Raw genomic sequence first — 25,560 nt, 5'->3', positions numbered from 1 at the left:
GTGACCTTGTACTCCAAATCTCATTAAATCCAACAGAAAACATCCTAGTAAACACATCCAGATCCTCATGGTGGTACACACATACACACACACACACTCACTCACACACACACACACACATTCACCTGCAACAAAAATGCAGTGAAACTCACAGTCAAGACTAGTCAAATGCGTGCAAAACGCACTAGCACACCCACAAACTCTCAATCCACCCACATACACCCAGATTACATGCAGACACACACATATCATCTACTTCACACAATGAGACACCCGCTTGGCTATGTGGCTTCGGGGCAAACTGAGCGGGTGTATGTGCAAGTGTGTCCTCTTGTCTTTCTGAGCTTGTAGTGTCCAGATACAAGTATTTACATGAATGCCTAGGTGGATCAGAATTAATTGATGTGGTTTATACAATAACACTCTGCTAATAGGGACAAATGGACCAATGGGAAATTCAGACACTGTCGGCATGTAGACATTTTTGGCATCGTCTGACAGAATTCACAGCTTTTTTGACAGCTTTCTGAGATCATGCCGATGTGAATTATGTGCAAGTAGAGAACAAAAAACCACTAGTAGTATTCTGAATCAAAGAGAAGATCCTAAATCAAAGAGGGGTCTATCCACACCCTCCGCTCATAACACAGAAAGCAACGTGGAGAGTCCTTATGGAGACAATCTATGGAGATCTGTCACAAAGGTCCTTCCCAAATTACGGATAATTGCTTCCAGAAGATTCCAGTCAGTTCTGGATTTGTAGGAGCCTGATGAGTGTCGACAAGGCTATCTATCTATCTATCTATCCATCCATCCATCCATAATGGTAAAGAGTAATATTTTTGCATGATAAAGTCTCTTAGCATTCACTGCATGTGATTTATTGTGGGTTTGGGGATGGACGGTACTAAATTACGGTCTCAGAACAGATAATTACAGTCAGTGAAGCTTGAGCTGAGGGAACCGGCAACAGTCTGTGACTGCCCGAGGATAGAGAGACAGTAAGGAGGAGAGCGGGCATGATATAGACGCCTTCACAATGACATATAATTATAGAGTTTTCAGTAAACCATCATACACACCAAATAGGGAAAAATAACTTAACAGTTTGCACAGCTGAGCTCAAAAAAGGGCAGATTATCATATAATCACATGGTTTTGTTACATGTTGTTACTCTTGTTTATTGTCATTGTGACATCCAAATGGGACACAATATTTTGCACATGTATACATAGATATTAACCTAATTACAAACACATTTATATTTGCAGGGAAACAGATCAATCTGAATGGATCAAACAGATTGTTTTATGGATGGTATTCTCAGCAGCTGTCTTGACCAAAACTTATGTTTCAGCTTGTAAAAACTTTTTAGAGGGTAAATATAATTTGCAAACACATTTCTAGGCTGAAAAAGTTTAGAATTCTGTTTAATTAAACCGACTTTGACTGACATGGCCACTGATAAGTCATACAATCGAGTCAATGGATCAATGGATTTTAAAGTAAAATATATATGTTTCAACCCATCATTGCAATCCTTGGCACACTCCAATTACTGTATCTTACTGTGAGCTCATTATGAATCTGACATATTTGAAAGAGACGCTTCTCAGTTCAATGCGTCAGTGCATTGTTGTAATTTGCTGAGAGGGATTTTTTTTTAAAGCTTGAGACATGGAAATGGTATGCACTGCAAGCTACATATAGAAAACAGACAAGAAAACAACTCATTGCTTCAGTTATAACTAAGATGACAGATGTGCTCATAGGCTCATCATCTTAGGTAGTTTTTAATAGGTTGCATGGCAACTGTTCTATGAGCTCACCTCAATCCTTGCATGTACGGCAGTATGTGTGTGTGTGTGTGTGTCTGTGTGTGTGTGTGTGTGTGTGTGTGTGTGTAAACATCTTTGTAAAGTCTTAAGGTGTGGCAAGACGCTTGGAAAGAAAGAAAGACAGAAACCTACAATACTGTTCAAAAGTTTGTAGTACACTTTTTTTCCATCTCAGTTTTTTCAAGTAGTATGTTTTGCAGAACCAAGGTTGGATTTATTTGAGCTTTATTGTGAAATATTATTCTAATTTAAAAAAACAGTTTTCTATTTGAATATATTTTAAAAAATAACATATTCCTGTAATGGGAAAGCTAAATTTCCAAGCAGCCATTACTCCATTCTTTAAATATGCTGATTTCTTACACTTAGTATTATCTTTGTTTACATTTACATTTAGTCATTTAGATAATGCTTTTATCTAAAGCGACTTACAAATGAGGACAATGGAAGCAATCAAAATCAACCAAAGAGCAATATGCAAGTGCTATGACAAGTCTCAGTTAACCTAATGCAATGCACGTAGCAAGGTGTTTATTTAATTAATAGGATAAATAAAAAGAAAACAGATAGAATAGAACAAGAATAGTGCAAGCTAGTGTTAGAGGCCTTGTTGAATGTTGAAAACAACTGTGATTCTTAATACTTTGTAAAAAACTATCATACATTTTTCACGATTCTTTGATGAACAGGAAGTTCAAAAGAACAGAATGTATTTGAAATTAACAAAAAAAAATATTTACTGTCACTGCATTCTTGCTCAATAAAAAGCATTAATTTATATTTAAAAATTGAATTGACGCCAAACTTCTGAAATGTTAACACTATCAATAAATCAGTAAAACAAAAACAATTTCAGGTAAAGTGTCTGAATTGCTCAATTGGGTGTGATATAACAATTTATTAGTCCAAATCCCTGCTTTCTCCAGAGCTAATAATAATAATCCTTTGAGCAGAAAATGACAGAGATGATAGAACGAACAAAATGCACTCAGTCTAACCTTCCAGGAAGAAGAGGTGAAAAATTAGCCGCTCAGGTTCTTTGTAAACAAAGATCTTGTATATAAAGCACTTCCAAAGTGTTTAGTTTAAGGATAGTTGGAAATGTCTCATGCATGTCCACACTTTTGTCCATAAACAAATATGCATTCACAAATCTTACATTTCTTACTTTACACTCACAGAGAGAGAGTGAGTTCAAAGGCACGTCTGGAGATGTTGAATACTTCACAGCCTGTCTGAGTAATTCTGACACTTCCCTAGAGGAATTCTCCGTCCAACTCAAACCTAATTTTAGTGCAAAGTAAATCAATTACAGTGCCCACCTCTGCCAAACAACACCCATGGGAAGAACGAGGCTATTTCTAAACACAGTAACACCACCATATATACTGCCTCTGCAGACTGAGCAGAACAACCCAAAACAAACAGAAACAGACACAAACACAAATGCATTATGAACTCTGACAATCACACTCACTTCACCAATTGGGTCACATGTAACATGTAAAACTCCATGTCTGGATAGGGTCTCGGCTTTAGACCTCAATTGATGGTGCTTATATAGTTAAACTACATGTATGCATATCTCAATTGGTCAAGTCTGTCATTTGACCCAAAATATGCATATGCACATATCCAACTAAATATTTATGACTTTGGCCTCAAAGCTGTGACACTAAAAATGAGTGACAAGCTAAATTAGCAATTACCTTTGACCCCTGACTTCCTGTTCAGTTAAAGGGATCAAAGAAGGCCATAAGTTTCTTATTAATCCGTTCCACTGGGAGCATGAGACCAGGAAAAAGGCAAACCAAAAATGGCAGAGGCATCAAAGCGAAACACCACAACAAAAAGTATCATAGTCAAGAGGTTATGCCACAAGAGACACACGAAACTGGAGAAATAAAACAGGTTTTTAAAAAAAATCTGGTGCTCTTTAGTCTTTGAAATCCACCACCTTTTTGACATAAGATAATGGAGTCCAGGTGATTGATTGAAGCGCTAGATGTTTTAAACATGCTGTGCTATATTCTCACCGAAAAAAACCATTCGGTTTTGAATCGTATGAATATGGAGTCCATCAATACTCATACCTGCAGTTTCTAAGTTTGAGTCACAGCCCACAATAACCATGAATCCATTGGCCAAACAGCTCACAGCTGGCAAACACACTTGGACTGACTGGGCTGCTATAGCTCAGCAACACCACACACCATCTTTATTTGGCTTAAGAAGAGACAAAAAGATTTAGAAAGCCCACTTTGGTTTGATATGTGATTACAGGTTCACAGCATGCTGGACAACTGTAAGACTGTCATTTGTTCTCATCAGGAATTTCTTTTGATTTTGTACATATAAAAACCGCAAATCAGCCTGACAGCAAAGGTGTGCAAATACAAATACAGCTTTTAACAAGGTTTAAAATATGTTTAGTGGTAATATAAGTTGACAGTTCACAAGTAATGTTTGAAGTCACAATTTAAAACAATCAAAATATGATTTTCAAAACAATGCTTTTCAGCACTTTCTGTGAGTAGTAACAACTCTTAACTGTTTGACTTACAAGAAAGCAAGTCATGATGTGCCCAAAGCAGATAGGATTGAGTAATTCCTTATCCAATTAATTTATAAAACTCTAAGGGAATACCAGCATCAATATTTTAATAGTATCTTTACGTTGTTTGATCATTTGCTAGGTAATTTAATGTTACTTGAATGGATATTTATTTAAAGAATTACTTTACCAAAAATTCTGTCATCATTTACTCCCACTTAAATAGCTCCCAAAATAAGCAAAAAGAAAAATAAATGTACTAACCCCTTGGTCTTCCATATAGTGAAGTGACATACTGCCAAGTATGGTGACCCATACTCAGAATTCGTGCTCTGCATTTAACCCATCCAACGTGCACACACACAGCAGTGAACACACACACACCGTGAACACACACCCGGAGCAGTGGGCAGCCATTTATGCTGCGGTGCCCGGGGAGCAGTTGGGGGTTCGGTGCTTTTGCTCAAGGGCACCTCAGTCGTGGTATTGAGGGTAGAGAGAGCGCTGGACATTCACTCCCCTCACCTACAATCGCTGCCGGCCTGAGACTCGAACTCGCAACCTTTGGATTACGAGTCCGACTCTCTAACCATTAGGCCACGACTTCTATAAATGTGGTTCATAAGACTCGTCTGCTATATTTCTATTTCTATACGGTCTTCTGAAGTTGTACAAAGCTTTTTGTGATGAAGAGAATAAACAGACCACTTTTAAGCTGCTTCTTCGTAATTTTCAAAAGTGTGACAGTCCTCTTTTTTTGTGCTATAGAAAAGACCACTATGGGCATTCTGCAGTACGTCTTCTTGTATGTTTTACAGAAGGTCATATGGGTTTGGAATGGCATGAAGGTGAGTAAATAACAGTATCAATTTGGACTATGAATTTTACTTCATATGAGAAGTAATTTAGTTACTATGGAACAGCAGCATAGTATTGCTACTTACAGTCAGTTTTGCACGAATAGAGTCTCTGTCCTCTGCTGCCACTAATAAGTCCTCCAGGTCATTTGAGGACAGCAGAAGCTCCTGGGAAGGGAAGGGAAAGGGAAACGATGACTGATGTATATAGATACAGTAGAACTCTTTATAGATGTAATACATCAATAATATAAACACACTTCCTATATCTATTGTTGTTTAAGATGCAAGTTAGATTTATAGCCAAGTCTTGCACAACACTTTTGTTGTGCATTGTCCCTGTATAAATAAATCAAATAAACTAAACTAAGTCATAGTGAATTCATCAGTCACTTGGTAGAGTCTAACTCAGAAGACATCAGTGTGGGTAGGTTGCATGACATACCCTGTACAGTATGGCTCACTTACCTCTTCAGTGTGTATGCGAGGAGAGCGAGGTGGTTTGTGTCCGGTTCCACCCCACTGGGGTTGCAAAACGGCACACTGATCTCGAGCTGCATCTGGTTCTCCCATCAGAAATGCCACTTGCATTAGATCACCCTAAAGATGCGAGGCAAATGAAACTACTATACCTATACAGATGCCTACACACAAACCATATGGTCACAAAGTGCATACATGCATGCCTGCTTACACACACACACACACACACACACAAGCGTACAGGTACATCTAAAAAAAATTAGAATATCGTGAAAAAGTTCATTTTTTCTTGTAACTTATTTCAAAAAGTGAAACTTTCATATATTTTAGATTCATTACATGTAAAGTTAAACATTTCAAAAGTTTTTTTGTTTTAATTTTGATGATTAGAGCTCACAGCTCATGAAAGTCAAAAATCAGTATCTCAAAATATTAGAATATTTAGATTTGAGCTTCAATTAATGACCATCCCTACAGTATAAATTCCAGGTATCGCTTGTTCTTTGAAACCATAATAATGGGGAAGACTGCTGACTTGGCAATGATCCAGAAGACGAACATTGATGCCCTCCACAAAGAGGGTAAGTCACAGAGGGTCATTACTGAAAGGTGTGGCTGTTTACAGAGTGCTGTATCAAAGCATATTAAATGCAAAGTTGACTAGAAGGAAGAATTTGGGTAGGAAAAGGTTCACAAGCAACACGGATGACTGCAAGCTTGAGAATACTGTCAAGCAAAGCTGATTCAAACACTTGGGAGAGCTTTACAAGGAGTGGACTGAAGCTGGAGTCAGTGCATCAAGAGTCACCACACTCACACGTTTTCAGGAAAAGGGCTACCAAGCCACTTCGGAAACAGAGACAGTGTCTTACCTGGGCTGTGGAGAAAAAGAACTGGACTGTTGCTCAGTGGTCCAAAGTCCTCTTTTCAGATAAATTTTGCATTTCATTTGGAAATCAAGGTCCCAGAGTCTGGAGGAAGACTGGAGAGGCACAGAATCCATGTTGCTTGAAGTCCAGTGTGAAGTTTCCACAGTCAGTGATGATTTGGGCTGCCATGTCATCTGCTGGTGTTGGTCCACTGTGTTTTCTGAAGTCCACAGTCAACGCAGCCATCTACCAGGAAATTTTAGAGCACTTCATGCTTCCTTCTGCTGACAAGCTTTATGGAGATGCTGATTTCATTTTCCATTTCCATTTAATTTCACCTGCCCACACTGCCAAAGGCACCAAACGTTGGTTCAATGACCATGGTGTTACTGTGCTTGATTGGCCAGCACACTCGCCTGACTTGAACTCCATAGAGAATCTATTGGGTATTGTCAAGAGGAAGATGAGAGACACCAGACCCAACAATGCAAATGACCTGAAGGCCGCTATCAAAGCAACCTGGGCTTCCATTACCTGAGCAGTGCCACAGGCTGATTGCCTCAATGCCACGCCGCATTGATGCAGTAATATTATGCAAAAGGAGGCCCAACCAAGTATTGAGTGCATAGAAATAAACATACTTTTCAGAAGCGTTGACATTTCTGTTTAAAATATCCTTTTTAATTGATCTTATGTGATATTCTAATTTTCTGAGACTGAATTTTGGGTTTTCATTATCTGTAAGCCATAATCATAAAAATTTCAAGAAATAAAGGCTTGAAATATTTAACTCTATGTGTAAATGAATCTATAGTATATGGGTTTCCCTTTCTGAAATGTGACAAAATATCTTGACCTTTTTCACGATATTCAATTTTTTTTTAGATGTACCTGTACATGTTTTTATAAACAAGTCATTTCGGACTTATGAATACATATGAATCAATCAATGCTTGGAGTCCAGATGACAGTTCAATAAGCTCTTAAACATCTTATAATACAATGATGGTTGTTTTGATTATGAAGTGTTCCCCTAAAGGTCGGAAAAATGCAAACCCTAATCATGTCACCACATGACTGAGTTCAGTGTGTGAGTATGTAAATGGGATGTTTGGACTCTATGATGTCATTCTCTGAGCCTAGACTTCATGCTGTATTAACTTTCCCTGTATAACACAACTAAAAAACGGCATTTAACTTGTGCACAGCTGTCTAAACTATTCTCCTACTTCCATTAAAATGCCTATCCTTCAGCATAACACAGGAATTTAATTTGAGATCCATTTTAAAAGGCCAAAATAATCTCCCAAAATGGAGATTTTATTTTATTTATTTTTTTTACCCCCAACCTGATGTGGGACTATTGTTATAATCTATAATCAATGGCCATGTACACACCCCATTTACAAACATTCTACATCTAGTGTAACTCTTTTTACATTGATCATTTATATGCCAAACAGGTTCATCTAAAATGGCATATATGTTTCTTGTTTATAGTGGAGACAACAAAATGTTCAAATGTCAACAATCATGAGGGTTGTAGAAGTGACTCCTTTACTCCATACACAGTAGCAACAAATTAAAGTAGTTCATCCAAAAATAAAAATTGGCCGAAAATTTACTCACCTTCAGGCCATCCTCAAAGATGATTTTTTTTCCCTTCATTGGAGAAATTTTGTGTTAAATCACTTACTCACCATTGGATCCTCTACAGTGAATGGGTGCCGTCAGAATAAGTGTCCAAAGAGCTGATAAAACCATCACAATAAACCACAAGTAATCCACATGACTCCAGTCCATTAAATAACATCTTGTGTAGTGAAAAGCTGCATGTTTATAAGAAACAAATCCATCATTAAGACATTTTTAAGATCAAACCATTGTTTCCAGGCAAAATACTAGTTCTACTATTCTAGTCCTATAATAATGCTTGCTCCGATGAAAAAATTGTCTCGCCTGAATCAGGAGAGAAATATGCACATATCAAGCACCGTATGTAAGCCAAAACACTTCTAAACAAATATGTCAGGGGATTTTGATGTGAGAGAAAACTGGGGACTTTTTCGCTGGAGTAAGAGTTATCATGGACTCATATTTTGGCCAGAAGTGAAGGTTTAAAGTTGAAAAGCCTTGATGTATTTGGATTTGATTCTTACAACAATGCAACAACTTTTCACTTCACAAGACGTTAATTGATGGACTAGGTCCATGTTGAGGATCATTGTGATGTTTTTATCAGCCATGTGAACTCCATTCACAAATCATGAAATGCTAAATTGTGGAAGAAACAAACTAATCTACATCTTGGAGTAAATTTTCATTTATTTGTAGAATTCACTTCTACAAATAAATATGGCAGTATGAACAATGCATTAAAGGATTAGGAACTTCGAATTTAGGATACCTGCACTACGGGGAAAAGATTGAGTTTACAATTGGGGACAAGATCATGATGAATTTTATTTAATAAATTCTTTATTAAAATCATCCTTTAACTGAGTGTTACATGTTATGACATGCTATTTTTATGAACCAACAAATCTTGTTCAATTTTGCATCAGATATTCTTTATGTAAGAAACCGTGCTGGCAGTTTGTAACAGATAGTTGCACATAAAAAATTTAAAATCTCTATCCGCTTGTCAGCAACAGAGTGTCCAATCCTTCTGGAAACTTGGATGAGTATAAACGCAGATGTTCAGCCTGGGGTATAGTAACTCCTATACACTGAGAGACCCTCATCCTCCATAAACCTGACCTTGGGTTTAAATGCTGACTGGGAATGTTTTGGAGATGTATTTAGATTATGTGTCATGTGCTGAGAGCTGGTGAGATGAAGGATACATTATTCTCATCACACAGTAAGTGATAGGTACTACATCCTTGTATGTTCGCATACTGACCTCGAAAGGTGTCTCAAAACCCTCAATGATTCCTCCCACCATAACCAGGCCATCAGTGGAGATTTCCAAACCATCCTTATAAGCCCAGTCCACACTCTCAACCATGGAGCAATCCACATACAACGCCAACCGGCCCGAGGAGACACTGACCGCAACGCGGTGCCAACCCCCATCAGACAGCACTGCCACGGGGAACCTGGGAATGACAGAATAGGTTTTCAAAAACAAACTACTTTATTTAGTTTTCTTGACAGGGTGGGCCGGTCAAATCACATGCTAGAGCATCCGAGAACAAGGAGAGTCGGGGGAGCCCAAGGAAAGCAGAAGCCATTGCATTTTCTGGCAAAACATTCAGAGCCATAACGCTTCCTGTTTGCATAATGACAAATTACTTTTTTTAGTATATGCAAGCTTAAACTAAACAGAAACCCATATAAGAACATTGTAAGAACAGTATGGCCTTGTTATGTCACCTCATAATAAATGAGAAGCACAAACAAGTAAAATGTGAGCGTAAAACTTCCATTTATTTTGTCCTGCAGGTGGGTAATTAGGCGACAGGTCCAAATATTAGTTTTGAAAGGCCATGAGTTAAATCCCATGCCTCATTTACACGTCTCCACTGTAAGGCTTGGCTTAAGTCTAAGCCAAATCCAGAAATATTGGTTTAATATATCACAGAGCTCCTCAACACAGTATGGTCTGTGCTTGTGTTTAAAATTAACCATTGGCCAAAACTAATACTTTCATGACATGAAGAATGAGCAGACGATGAGGATGGTTTTGTCATCATGAAAGAGGAACAAAGAAGATCAATGACATTCAAAAGCAAGAACAGTAAATAAGAGAGGAGAAGGAGAATAAACAGACTGTGGTTACATAACAGGATTCACTGAGATGAGACTTTTTAATTATCTTTTTCCTGCCAAGATGACAGCTTTGGGACCAAAGTATGAACCACAAAATAATGAAGACCACCAAGTAATTGAGTTTTCAGATGGTTCCACGTTAATCCCCATTTAAGAATAATTCAACATTTGCAATTACATAGACTTTTCTGCTTTCCAACTTGTCTTGTCAGGAAATTTGTGTTTTTTATTAGGTGAATAACTGTTTGGATGCTCTAACAGAAATATATATAAAAAATAAAATAAAATAAAATAAAATAAACAAAACAGGGACTCTCTAATATTTCCATGGTAAATATAAGAGATACAATTAGAGGTAAAGTGTTTCCCAAAAACTCTCCATGTCTGTCAATGAAGTGAAGACTCACTCATAGTGTCGTTGTTGGGTACTGATAAAGGTAAAAGTGTAGGCACTGATGCGAATCTGCAGGAGAATGTGTCCGTCTGGACAGAGGAAAGTCAGCACACTGCGGTCTTCAGACTGGGAGCTACGCAGATGCAACAGCAAACTAAACTCATCACCAAACCTGAGAATGAAATGAGAGAGAAAGGCTTAGAATTACATGTCTATATTGGCTTTAAGAAATAATATCATACAGTATATAAAAATAAAAAAACAAAGTTTCATAACATCAAATCACAAAGTGGTTTTGAGCTTATTTTCAAGGACACATAATTGTGTCACACTTTATTTTAAGGACCAATTCTCGCTATTTACAAACCATTAACTATACAACTTTTGCCTCAATAAACTACTAATTTGCTGCTTATTAATAGTAAGGTAGTTGGTAAGTTCAGGTATTGGGTAGGATTATGAATGTAGAATATGGTCATGCAGAATATGTGATTTATAAGTACTAATGAACAGGCAATATGTTATTAATAGGCATGCCAATAAGCAACTAGTTAATAGTGAGAATTGGTCCCTATACTAAAGTGTTACCAAAATTGTTATACTGTATATATGCATTAAGACTGATACACGTACAAACGAACTAAACAGAAAAACATAATAAAATGTAAAACAATATACAAGTTTTATATCAGCAATAAATGTGCATACCTGTGTCCAAACACCTGCCGTAGTGGTATAGAGAGGGTGGAGTACTGGCCTACATGCAGGACTGGACATCTTTGGCTTTCCTGTGTTACTGATGCGTTGCTGTGATTTGCCACCTGCCACAGATGATCAAGAAGGTCTATTGCTTCTGCCAAACAATTAAAAGTAAGAGGAAAAACATGTTAGGCCCATTAAGTCCATTCTTAACAAAACTTCAGTTTTTTTTTCCTGAAAGATAGGAGGGTGGGTAAGTCACAGGAGAACTAGGTCTAGCCTAGATTGCATAATGGATCCCAGAAACATCTGTTTTGGATAACGCAGCAGGTACAGATGAAAACCAAGTCAGTAAACAAAAGGCTCTGTTGTCTAGGTGCATTTTCGCTGTATTAATCATTAGCTCTGTTGAGGTCTTAGCAACTCTGAGGTAAGTCTGTGTGAGAGCAGTCACTCAGGAAATCAGTCCACTGTATGGAGAAACAGACCTGTTCAGCCCTTTCATTAGACGTTTAGAGGGTCATAAGTCAGCTGGTCTTAAAAAGTGCAGTCATACTCCCATAGTGCCCACCATTGAGTTCCCTCTTTAACATGCTCATTTCCTGTGGGCGCTGAATGATTTAATTTACAGAGTATACTGTGTGCTTGCAATTGTTTATGTGCTTGTACATATCTCATGCCCCCGGGTTGCAGGCTTGTGTTTTAGTGCGCAGCATTGTTTAAAATGAGACAAATAAATCTTGCTGAATGCTGCATTTAATCAAATGAGAGAGAGGTACTCAGAAAGCACCATTTGCAATGAGCAGGTCTGAAACCCACCTGGTAGAGCAGCTAGTATACTTTGTGAGAACTGATCAATCACCATAAACTTTAGATTGGAGTGCAGACTTCATTTACAAGATGTTTTAACATGCTTTTGGTTTTAATCTCAACAGTTATTATATTATTTATTTTACATGCACTGTTCTGTTTATCAGATTACATGTAAAACATTATTAATTTATTATTATAGGTTTTTATTTGTGTTTTTATGATGATTATTATGAGATGTCTGTGTGCTGCTGACCCTGAGGACAAATTCTGTGTGAGGTCAGTAAGATTTTTAGATGTTTTTGAAAAAGTGTAACATTACACATTATTTATTTGATCAAAAATACAGTAAAACAGCAACATTGTTAAATATAATCAACATAATCCTTTAGAAAGCATTATAATATGCATATATATATATATATATATATATATACACACATATATACACACATATATATATATATATATATATATATATATATATATATATATATATATATATATATACACACGTATATACGTGTATATATATATATATACACATATATATATATATATATATATATATATATATATATATATATATATATACACACACACACGTATATACGTGTATATATATATATATACACATATATACATATATATACATATATATATATATATATATATATATATATATATATATATATATGTGTGTATATATATATATATATATATATATATATATATATATGTGTATATATATATATATATATATATATACACACTCACCTAAAGGATTATTAGGAACACCTGTTCAATTTCTCATTAATGCAATTATCTAATCAACCAATATGTGGCAGTTGCTTCAATGCATTTAGGGGTGTGGTCCTGGTCAAGACAATCTCCTGAACTCCAAACTGAATGTCAGAATGGGAAAGAAAGGTGATTTAAGCAATTTTGAGCGTGGCATGGTTGTTGGTGCCAGATGGGCCGGTCTGAGTATTTCACAATCTGCTCAGTTACTGGGATTTTCACGCACAACCATTTCTAGGGTTTACAAAGAATGGTGTGAAAAGGGAAAAACATCCAGTATGCGGCAGTCCTGTGGGCGAAAATGCCTTGTTGATGCTAGAGGTCAGAGGAGAATGGGCCGACTGATTCAAGCTGATAGAAGAGCAACTTTGACTGAAATAACCACTCGTTACAACCGAGGTATGCAGCAAAGCATTTGTGAAGCCACAACACGCACAACCTTGAGGCGGATGGGCTACAACAGCAGAAGACCCCACCGGGTACCACTCATCTCCACTACAAATAGGAAAAAGAGGCTACAATTTGCACAAGCTCACCAAAAATGTTGCCTGGTCTGATGAGTCTCGATTTCTGTTGAGACATTCAGATGGTAGAGTCAGAATTTGGTGTAAACAGAATGAGAACATAGATCCATCATGCCTTGTTACCACTGTGCAGGCTGGTGGTGGTGGTGTAATGGTGTGGGGGATGTTTTCTTGGCACACTTTAGGCCCCTTAGTGCCAATTGGGCATCGTTTAAATGCCACGGCCTACCTGAGCATTGTTTCTGATCATGTCCATCCCTTTATGACCACCATGTACCCATCCTCTGATGGCTACTTCCAGCAGGATAATGCATCATGTCACAAAGCTCGAATCATTTCAAATTGGTTTCTTGAACATGACAATGAGTTCACTGTACTAAAATGGCCCCCACAGTCACCAGATCTCAACCCAATAGAGCATCTTTGGGATGTGGTGGAACAGGAGCTTCGTGCCCTGGATGTGCATCCCACAAATCTCCATCAACTGCAAGATGCTATCCTATCAATATGGGCCAACATTTCTAAAGAATGCTTTCAGCACCTTGTTGAATCAATGCCACGTAGAATTAAGGCAGTTCTGAAGGCGAAAGGGGGTCAAACACAGTGGGGAAAAGATATTTGATCCCCTGCTGATTTTGTATGTTTGCCCACTGACAAAGAAATGATCAGTCTATAATTTTAATGGTAGGTTTATTTTAACAGTGAGAGACAGAATAACAACAAAAAAATCCAGAAAAACGCATTTAAAAAAAGTTATAAATTGATTTGCAGTGTTTGACCCCTTCGCAAAACATGACTTAGTACTTGGTGGCAAAACCCTTGTTGGCAATCACAGAGGTCAGACGTTTCTTGTAGTTGGCCACCAGGTTTGCACACATCTCAGGAGGGATTTTGTCCCACTCCTCTTTGCAGATCCTCTCCAAGTCAGTAAGGTTTCGAGGCTGACGTTTGGCAAACTAAAAACCTTCAGCTCCCTCCACAGATTTTCTATGGGATTAAGGTTGGAGACTGGCTAGGCCACTCCAGGACCTTAATGTGCTTCTTCTTGAGCCACTCCTTTGATGCCTTGGCTGTGTGTTTTGGGTCATTGTCATGCTGGAATACCCATCCACGACACATTTTCAATGCCCTGGCCCTGACAGTGGCCCCGTCCATCGTCCCTTTGATGCGGTGCAGCTGTCCTGTCCACTTAGCAGAAAAACACCCCCAAAGCATAATGTTTCCACCTCCATGTTTGATGGTGGGGATGGTGTTCTTGGGGTCATAGGCAGCATTCCTCCTCCTCCAAACACGGCGAGTTGAGTTGATGCCAAAGAGCAGGATTTTGGTCTCATCTGACCACAACACTTTCACCCAGTTCTCCTCTGAATCATTGGCAAACTTCAGAAGGGCCTGTACATGTGCTTTCTTGAGCAGGGGTACCTTGTGGGCGCTGCAATATTTCAGTCCTTCGCGGCGTGGTGTGTTACCAATTGTTTTCTCGGTGACTATGGTTCCAGCTGCCTTGAGATCATTGACAAGATCCTCCCGTGTAGTTCTGGGATGATTCCTCATCATTCTCATGATCATTGAAACTCCACGAGGTGAGCCCCAGACCGATGGAGATTGACAGTTATTTTGAGTTTCTACCATTTGCGAATAATCACACCAACTGTCACCTTCTCACCAAGCTGCTTGGCGATGGTCTTGTAGCCCCTTCCAGCCTTGTGTAGGTCTACAATCGTGTCCCTGACATCCTTGGACAGCTCTTTGCTCTTGGCCATGATGGAGAGTTTGGAATCAGATTGATTGATTGCTTCTGTGGACAGGTTGTAGATTATACAGGAAACAAAATGAAATTAGGAGTAATTCCTTTAAGAGAGTGCTCCTAATCTCAGCTCCTTACCTGTATAAAAGACACCTGGGAGCCAGAAATCTTGCTGATTGATAGGGGATCAAATACTTATTTGACTTATCATTAAAATGCAAATCAATTTATAACTTTTTTGAAATGCGTTTTTATGGATTTTTTTGTTGTTATTCTGTCTCTCACTGTTCAAATAAACTTACCATTAAAATTATAGACTGATAATTTTTTTGTCAGTGGGCAAACGTACAAAATCAGCAGGGGATCAAATAATTTTTTCCCCACTGTATATATAGAGAAGAGAGAGAGAGTATTTGTACCATTTAGAGTAAAAAAATATGTTAAAATCTAAAATCAATCATTTAAATATTACAAGTTTTAGGTATAACAGTTCTATAATTTTTACAGTATGAAAAACTGATGTTTATTTTGAGATATGTGAAACATTAAATAGTGTTATTAAATTGTTAGTATTTCTAATTTTAAGTGAATGTCAGATGACAAAGGTAATCTAACTGTAAAAATATGAGAAATGAGCATGCAAAATTACATGAGATGACACTGACATCAGACAAACTGCTTCTGCCAACACTGTTAACAAGGAGGAGAGTGAGTCAACAGGTTAAGCGAGGATTCTGATGACTGAACATGCACATGAAGCACAGCTGATATACAAACTGTGTAACGAGCACTGCACCAGGACTGCAAGCCTTTTTCCAGGAACATCTAATTGCTCCAACAGGATTACACATCCCCCTCTTCCCTTACTCTCCCTTGGTCTCATAGTAAACACATTCCAATGTGAACATGCTCTAAACTTTCACCAGGTTTGTTGGTTTCTTGCTTATGAAATTTCAGTAATTCTTAATCAAATTTTCTTTAAATATAAATAAATTCTTTAATGTACTCTTTTTGCTTCAATAAAACAGCTCTAAATGGACAGCTACATTCTACGTAGCACTCCTGACAATTTCATGGTGGTTGTCACATTATTTATGGCTATTAGTCAAGCTGTATCAGTCACAGTTTCATGCTGGAAACACATATGCAGACCCCTATCTAGTGACACAGACTAAAATCCACCTCTCAAAACACTATGATTGTTTCTGAACCCTTAGCCAACAATATTAACCCATACATGAGCTATCCAATGGAAAATTGTACTGATATTATGAGACAATTTGGCTTACTTCCTGTCCTTACAATGATATATCAACAAACTGAGTCCGCTGGCTGAAAGTCTAAAAACAAAAGAAGTGATTTTCAGGTTAAGACCTGCTTTAGACTAACAAAAAGATCCATAAATACTGAGGATATGATATCACACTCACATCAAAGCTCAGATGACTTCAGTCCAGATGTGGAGAAGCTGTCATCTTAAATTACATTGGAATAAAAAATCCTACAAGGATATTCCACTCATTTAGATTATAATCTAGAGAGCTGGTTGGAGAAATGTGCTTGTGAAGCATCATGGCATCATGGTATCATTTATCAAAAAACTCTGAAAAAGAAAGAATAACAAGGAGAATAATAAGGAGAAAAGAGAACAAAGGGAATTAGAGAAAGGATACACTCCTTGGTTTCAGGAAAGGCTAAGGTTAAACAGCTCTTACCCAAGTTCACTCTAGCAAAATGACTGATGCATTTTCCCTCAGTTTCAGATGACACAGAAATGACAACACACACAGAAAAAAAAAAAACACAAACCAGATGCCTGAATCGTTCTTACTTGAAACACGTGCACTCATAAACTAATGCCGCCATATCCTGAGGGCACTGTGGTGTCCATGTTTCAAAACACAGCTTATGTTCAAAGCTGTGTTTATGACAGGGAAGATTGATTTGGGGGGTCACACAATGTATACTGTTTGAATACTTTCTGTGAGGGCTGTGGGTGATGCATTCGCATCAGTCAAGCATTTTCCATATAGGCTCAGGTCTACTTCTGAGGTCGTGCTTCGGAGAGCTTGGACTAAGACAAGGAGAACATTCCTTGATGACACCATGTCTGCAAGCCATACGATGGATGTGCAACAGAGTGAATAACAGGGCTTTTCAGTGTAACCACAATAAACCCACTCAGACAAAAGACAAACTTCATTAATTACAAGTTAGAAAGAGTTGGAGTGGATAGTGTGCTTTGAAGCTATATTGCTCTTATCATTAATAAAATAATATTAATTAAAAAAGTAATACAATTAGAACACAGAAGGGTTTGATCAAAATTGCTTTATTAGTTTCAATGTTAAATTTTAATATTAATTGATTCAATTCATTAATATTATTCCTTTTCGCTATTCAACAAAAGGTAGCTCAATGAAATAATCACTTCAATAATCCGCTTCTTCATAATTAAACCCCATGTTGTGTTCTGGTCATTTTGACCCAGGGAGGTTTTTCATTTTTCTGAAAATGCTAGTAAATGTTACCGTATTGGAATAAAGCTTACAGACTTTGCTCACACAGGGTCTAACAACTTCCGCCTTTTTTTTTTTTTTTTACATTTTGGAGACTTTTCCCCCCACATTGTTACACTTGTGGTGTTTCTAAAAAATTACCAACCTTCAAAAAAAATTCTTATCAATTTCTCATTGACATATTATTACCACATACTGGATTCAATCTTTATAACAACTTGTTTTCTTTCAATGATCACAAGTTGTAGGCTGATTTATCTGTGCTTCCGCACCTCAGTTTTTGAACGAGCATTGCCAAAATGATTTTTAAATAATGTTTTTTCACTAAAACTGAGGATGAGCTAGCTCAGGTCAACGAGGCCTATGACAAACCAGTTGCAAAAAGAAATACAAAACCTTTGATAATTGAAAGAAAAGTTGACAAAAAGAACGAATCCAATATTTGGTGATAATTCAGCATATCAAGAGATTTAAAAGCGATTTTTTTTTATCTTCAATACTAAATTAGGTAAAGGGTTTACAGCAAAGGGTTAAACAATTTCACGTAGTAGTCAAAAGGTTTTGATCATTTAAAAGTAACTAAAATAAAAGCACCAAGTACAAAACCACTGTTTCATTCCCTGTCAGCACCTCTATGTTATGCATAATGAGAATAATTGTTCAAACTATTTGAATAAGGATTGTTTGGCATTCTGGAAGTAATTACGGCATATGATAATAACTTATCCGTGGCGTCTCAGCAACCATAACACAGTACTAGTATTGTTTTTCAAGACATGCCACAACTGCATCTCAAATGAAGGCCCCTTCATCTCTGCCCGTGCCCTGCAGTGAAGACCCTCACGATCATTCACACGTGCTTATTGGAACATTTCTTGAGAGACAAACAACATTTGTGGTAAAATGTGCAAGTTCTTTTCAAAAGTACAGAGCTGCATGGACCACTCGGAGAGGTCAAGCTGAACTACACGACAGAACGACAAAAAAAAAATGAAATAAAATTTGTGGAAAGAATGTGCCAGAGACAATGTGACGGAAAGATAATTTCAAGGCAGACGAATTAGTTGTTCTGCCCTGGTAGTAAAGTCTGCTCCTCTCTCATAACTCTCCCATAATGCTTTGTAGTGGGTAGAAGAATCCGTCAGTAGACTAATTTGAAATGGGATGCTGCAAGAGGATTGACCTAAAGAATAAAAGCAAAGCTCTTACAGTCAAAATTCAAGATGCTGTATACTTGTAGCATATTGTCAAATATGAATGAAGTAAAGCATCCTCCTCAGCAGATCCTGTGAAAGCAGGTTAGATTTGCTCCTAAGAGCTCAATACACAGTGCCAGATGTGGATGTCAGTATTGTGTGGGAGGTGTGTTCAGACACCGCATAACACTGGCACTCAGGGACTGTGTTGATGGATCACATGTGCAGATGCTAAATAAAATCCAGGATTAGCCACAAGTTACATCATGTCACATGCTGCATCCATTAAGCAAAACTTTGATTGCAAAAACTAGATACAGAGTCACTACAGTCCCTGAAAATGTTTTTCATCTTTCACTGTAGTCTAGGCTTCTCAGTCTTGCTGATAACAGTAGGTTGTGATGCTCTAGTTCAGAATTAGTACAGCATATCAAGCACTTCAGGAAAGTGGAGGAGAAATATAGGAGGTGGATCAGGGAATTGTTTGCTAGACTATTGTTTGATTTAACATTTTTAGCAGCGCTGTTTTGCAGGGGATCAGTTTAGAGACAAAAAAGAAAATGTATAATGCTGACAATGTGCTTTCGTCCATTGTTAAGTGAGAAGGAAAATGCCTTATAAATTTTGATTTAAATTCCTCACTTTGAAACAAACAGGAGGCATGAACTGCAATTCGAATTTGAATTTAAGAATTACATTTTAGACAAACTTAGTGTAGAATGCTGACTTAAGTTTTTAAAAAATCTAAATGGTTAAAAACAGACAGAATGATATAACCATTTTACATCTACATTTAGTTTTATCCAACAAATTAAGGAAAATAAAGCGATTCATTCTGAGGAGGCTGAGGAGAACAGACCATAAAAGTAATAAATTGTGAAAAATAAAAAGAACAACTTTTGGAATAGTCACTTTAGGTCATTTTCGGGTTCTGTGAGAAGGTTCTGGTTGTTGAATCATCCAAGCAGATGTTAAGGTCCAGAAGTAATCTCAGCTGGACCAACCAGGCGACTGAAAGAGGGTTAAAACTGCCTCAGAAAGACTGGATTGATGGGCTGTGATACAGACTCCATGAAAGCTCTCAGAGGAGATATGGAGATGAGAAACCAGACATGGAGCTCATATTCTGAAATGCAGGTGAGAGGTCAGAGGTCATATCGATCCCATGTGACACACTGATGCTTTGCAGTGATGACTGATAAGAGGCAGTTGAAAATTCCCAAAATGTTCTGCTCTCATATGTTACAAGATGGGGTTCACACATTTCATCAAATGAGAAAACATCTGCTTTACAGGGTCAATTTTACTTGAATATAGAATACTATACAATCCCACTGAGCAAGCAGGACATCACACCCCTGATCATAGTGAAAACTCTTCATTTGACTTGCCTATGAAAACCTCATGTCATTCATTCAGGGTTTTTTTTTAAGAACATAAAAGGATTTTCATGCTTTCGATTATGCAAGGTAGTGCCATAAAGCGAATCAACCAATCTACTGGGTTTTTTTCTGATGTGTTTGATTCCCTTGAGTTAATCTAGTACAGTTGGTTTTTATATAAATTATTTAAAGGCTCCCTAGCTTATATGAAATCACAAAACTTCATCCAAAGCAGATTTTGTTTCTATAGTGCACACGAATGCCTTCTACAGAGAGAGCTTATGGATCTGGAGCTTGTTAGTGGATCAAAAACAGAGAAAAAGAGCAGCAGACACTGCTACAACAACTTTCAACAAAACTGGGATTTTAAATGCAACAAAATCAGGCTTTGTAGACAAAAACAAATGCTTAACCTTTTTCCCAAGTCACGACTACATTACCCCTGCATGTCCTGGAGAACTCTACTTCTATATGGAAGCTGTAGCCACCCTGTACCCCAAGGTAATGGATTATTTAGCCTTAACCACCAGATATGAGGTCATATCAGACTCTGTCCTTGGCGAAAATGCCCTACCCGAACCAAATGGCTGATTTCCAAGAGTAATACACGGTTATCAGCTGCTATCCGCCCTGGGCTCCTTTCGCCTGGATCCTGTGAAGCTCCATAATCGGGGGAAGTAGAGTCGGCTGCCGCAGCGTCTTCCCTCCAGGATCGGATTACGCTAATGGCACGGGAAGGGCCAGAGGATAGCTCAATTACTGTTCCCCAATTATGTAGGGCAGCCTGAAGAGATTGAGGTTGGATGGCATAATAATCAGTGATTAAAGACTTCCCCTAACCTACTGAACCTCCACATGGGAAGAGCACTGCCTCTTACCAGCCCAAGATGTGGTCAGTTTGATAAATTCGCTCCAGTCCAAATTCGGCTTCCACAGAGCAGGTGAAGGGTCTAATCACCCATGGCTGTACTCTGATAACAAATCAAATGTAATGAGAAAACATCATTAGATTAAATTTTCAATGACTTAATAATAATCTTACCTGCTCCTAAGCCTGGTATATTTGCTTTATGCAAGGTAAATAAGGGCTGTGCTGAATTCATTATTGTCTAAAAGATGACACGTGACTTTTTTGTTGTTTGTTTCCTCGCTCTACTGCTCATCTGGAAAATGAATGAAACATACCAGGCTGTAAATAACGGTCCGGATACAGTAGGGCAATTTGTCTACTGGGTTTTAGTAGGAACTCAATCTCAAGGGAGAGGAAAAGGAAAGATGCAGTACAACAGAACATTATGATCTTCCACTTAGTATATTTCTTGCTTCGGAAAAGTTCTGAAAAATAAAATAAAATAACTGGTGAATATTTAAGGGAGGCATATAATTTTACTTTTCAGTATCTGTTCTGTAGCGATAACATTTCTTTGGGGCAAGCCTTTTCAAAACACAGAGAGACTTGTTAAGTCTTAGGAGTTAAGTCAGGCATGTCTAGAGTTCTGTTTAACCTTCTCGGATTGGTCTGAGTTGACAGCGCTTGGCAGACTTTGACTACAGAGAAAAAAGGCAAGTTCCTAAGGGAATACTCTGGAGCAAAAGCTCAAAAGACCCACTGTAGGAAGGAGACTTTCGTAGTAATAGCTGCGCATTTGTTCATCTGCCAAGAGCTTAAAGAATCATTAAGTACTATCAGCTTTCTTGCCTTAAAATGTGAGAGATGGTGAACTCAGTGTATCTGAACTGGGAAGTACTCAAGAGTGTCAGCAGTTTAAAATGCAATTCTCTAGTGTGACATGCACAATTGCACAAATGAGACAGTGATAACAAGGAATATCTTTGAATCCTCTTGGTAAGACAATGCATATTTTTAAAAAGAAAGTAGCATGGAGTATGTATACTGTGCGCAGTATGTGCATGAAATGACCGACTAGAATTGTACTTTCAGTGAAACTTTCAAATTAATTTTCATTCTGCATGCAGTATACTGCAAAAAAAGCTATATGCCATTCTGAACATATAACTCCAGTAACTCAATATTAGTATATGTCAGTAACTCAATCTTTAAACCATTTTTCATTTCATAGATATTTTCATGACTTAACCCTGACTTGACTTGATCCCTCCACTTAAACGGTTTAAAATGTAATGCCCAAAACCATGATAAGTACAATGATATTGCGTCAGAAAAAAATGGATGTATCTAGAGCCAGTCAATACATGCCTATCTCAAATCTGCAGACAACATCAGGAGACAGATGACTGAAATTGCTCTTGGTCAAATTCTCCATGGATTATTGCAAACATGAATGGAGGTAATCACAAGGAAAATATGCATTATGGTAGAGGTCAGACATCCCTGTCTAGCATACTGTTGTCAAATATCCATGTCAAACCTTGTCTTTGTAGCAGCTATCCAACCGTAAAATTATTTGCCTGCTGTTGTTTCAAAGATGTCTAAGAATAGAAACATACGCTACACTGCTGTAAAGACCACCTTAGACCAGCATGAATTTCCGTTCTGGTTTGATGCTGGTGGACAAGTACAGCCATGCTGTAAAGCCATTCACCAGCAAAAAATGTTGGTTGACCAAGGTGGTCTTTGTGGTGAAGCTGGTTGACCAAAGAACTGTTGCTTTGACAGCTGACCTGAAAGAGAATACTTAGTGTAATGCAGACCATTTAAGCTAATGTTCGCTATAGCACCTCCTGCTGGAATGCAACACGTACTTGTGTTGTTATGAAATGCGCCATAAAACATTATGGGAAGAAAAATTAAATTGAGCTTGTATTAAGTTTTTGTACCTTTTTTTTTTACTCAAAACATTTTAAACTCAAATGTACTACAATTTCTGTAATACAGAAGATTTTTATTATGATGGCATGTAAACATACTGTACATGTGTAGAGGTATTCATTCATGCAGTAATGTATGCTTTTTTTCTTCAATAAACTATTGGCTAAAAAACTTTATAATGAAATTATAGCCAATACCAATAATAGCCAATATTATAATTCTACAATATTAGACCTTAATTCAAATATGATCATAAATATTTTGTTTAGAGAGCTATACCAATACATATAGAAAAAACTGAAAAATGTTTCACGTTTTGGCTTGTGTTGTGCTGAAAAATTGGATGTGATTGGTGATGGCCATGTACTTGTGTGCATGTGCATGTGAGAAAGTGTGAAAGCCCATGAGAGGGAGCGGTGTTCATCTGTAGGTCAGGAGGTGACTGCTTGTAACCTGTGTTCTGCACCAGATGAGAAAAACAGAGAACACAAGCTCGCAGCAGACCCCTGATGCTACAGACGCCTGTAACAAGCTGAGCAGAAACGTTGAGCACGTCTGAAAGAGAATGAACAATGCCAGCACAAACACCGCACAGAAAACACCACAGAATGCCAGCGCTCACATCACGAAAATATCATATTCATCAGATGGCTAGGTTTTCACAAAATCTCACATAAAGGGCTGTTTTATTTGTAGGAATCTTCCAGAATAAATGAACATTGGCAGCATGATCTCATTTGTATTCGTAGACCTATAGAAGTGATTGGGTTTGTGATCTAACATGAACCACTTGTATCAACCTATACTTAAACAGACTGACAGATACTTCAAGGAGATCCATCATTTTAAGTCCATGACTCTATTTTGAACATGAGCCAACTAATAATTTTTTCCCCTAAAAAGCAATTTGGGGAATATTTATGTAGCGCACCGTCTACGTCTATACGAAGCTTTGGAAAACAGTACAGATCCTAACATGAACTATGTTGCGTAATTCAACAAAAGACCTTTGATGAGGTTTGGCGGACAGACTCTGAAAATGATTTGAGATGTTTATTTATTTATTTATTTTTAAAAAGATCCATTTTACTTGGAAAAACATACATCTGCAGACATACTCATGAATATTCTGAAGCAAAGATGGGAGACTTATTTTATTTTACTTTATAATAAAGCATAACCACAAGATGTTGCAAGGTCCAAGATAAACATCTCCACTGATGGGGGTATTTGTGTGAACATGCATAAAGCTAGGAGGCAGAGCGAATTGATGGAAAAGACACAAAATTATAGTGTTATAGTTTAAAAAATAGTTTCAAAAGCAGAAAAGGCAATAAATATATAGAAAAGCCTTTGGGGAAAATACATAATGTTCAACATCTCAAGGCTCTTCAAGGGTGATTGAGGAGATCTACGAACAGAGAAATATTGCATATGTCATTCCAATACTTTGTGGTGATTTTATTTTTCATCATGTGATCACATTTTAACCAGATTATAGCTAAATATTAAGTTACAGAGGTAACCAAGTTCAGTGTTCATTTTCTCTGGATCTGACTGAAATTCATTGGTGGAGATAACACTAACAATAATACATTTACATTTACATTTACATTTATGCATTTAGCAGACGCTTTTATCCAAAGCGACTTACATTCAATTCAAGTTACAGTTTTTACATTTTGTCAGCTGTTGCTTTGCCTGGGAATCAAACCCATGACCTTGGCGTTGCTAGCGCCATGCTCTACTATTTGAGCTACAGGAAAGCATAATTCCACAATCCACTTTGTTCTCAACAAATTTCGCATTTCCGTGACATCTGGGTCATCCTTATCACATAAAAGGCCACTAAAAGGGCAAGACAACACCAGAAATTGCTCCAACATGGCTGTTTAATGTCTTGTAAAAAGCTCTTGTAAAATTTTTACAGGGTTTTACCGTGCTGGGCCGAGACTGCCCCCCACCACAGCCAGCCTTCAAGTTAGACCTTCAGAGACCGAACAAAAGCAAGAACCTGGACCAGCTGGTAAGCCAACGTCTCTTTTGACCACAGCATCTGTGCACTGATAGGCTTTAAACTGGTCAGAATCAATAACACTCAACCCGATATAAGACCGCAAACCACTCGTAGTCTGAAGACACTTACGTCATGGTCGCACAAAAACATCATGATGAAACAGAGTGAAATATAGTGTTATGACTGAAACAACACATGCCCTTAGCTAATTTTAAAGTATGATATAGGCACACACATAACATAAACTAATCATTTACAGTCATCTAGGTGTCATTTATAGCTACTCTGCTTTAACAAACATATA

At 37.6% G+C, this 25,560-nt stretch overlaps 1 protein-coding gene across 1 annotated transcript in view; it reads right to left on the bottom strand.

Annotated features, from left to right (window-relative positions):
• LOC306855503 (uncharacterized protein) overlaps nucleotides 1–25,560 on the bottom strand; it is a gene marked incomplete at its 5' end in the record, with an annotated part of 71,833 nt that overhangs the window by 39,780 nt on the left and 6,493 nt on the right. The window contains 5 exons of the mRNA XM_079394260.1: nucleotides 5,338–5,418; nucleotides 5,719–5,850; nucleotides 9,508–9,703; nucleotides 10,784–10,942; nucleotides 11,479–11,623. Of these exons, the coding sequence (XP_079250386.1) occupies nucleotides 5,338–5,418; nucleotides 5,719–5,850; nucleotides 9,508–9,703; nucleotides 10,784–10,942; nucleotides 11,479–11,623 (713 nt within the window). The remainder of the gene's footprint in view (nucleotides 1–5,337; nucleotides 5,419–5,718; nucleotides 5,851–9,507; nucleotides 9,704–10,783; nucleotides 10,943–11,478; nucleotides 11,624–25,560) is intronic.

This window comes from Barbus barbus (assembly GCF_936440315.1).
Source record: "Barbus barbus genome assembly, chromosome: 36".
NCBI lineage: Eukaryota > Metazoa > Chordata > Actinopteri > Cypriniformes > Cyprinidae > Barbus > Barbus barbus.
Note: the sequence above shows the minus strand (reverse complement) of the source record. Positions and strands in the feature narration are given on the sequence as shown.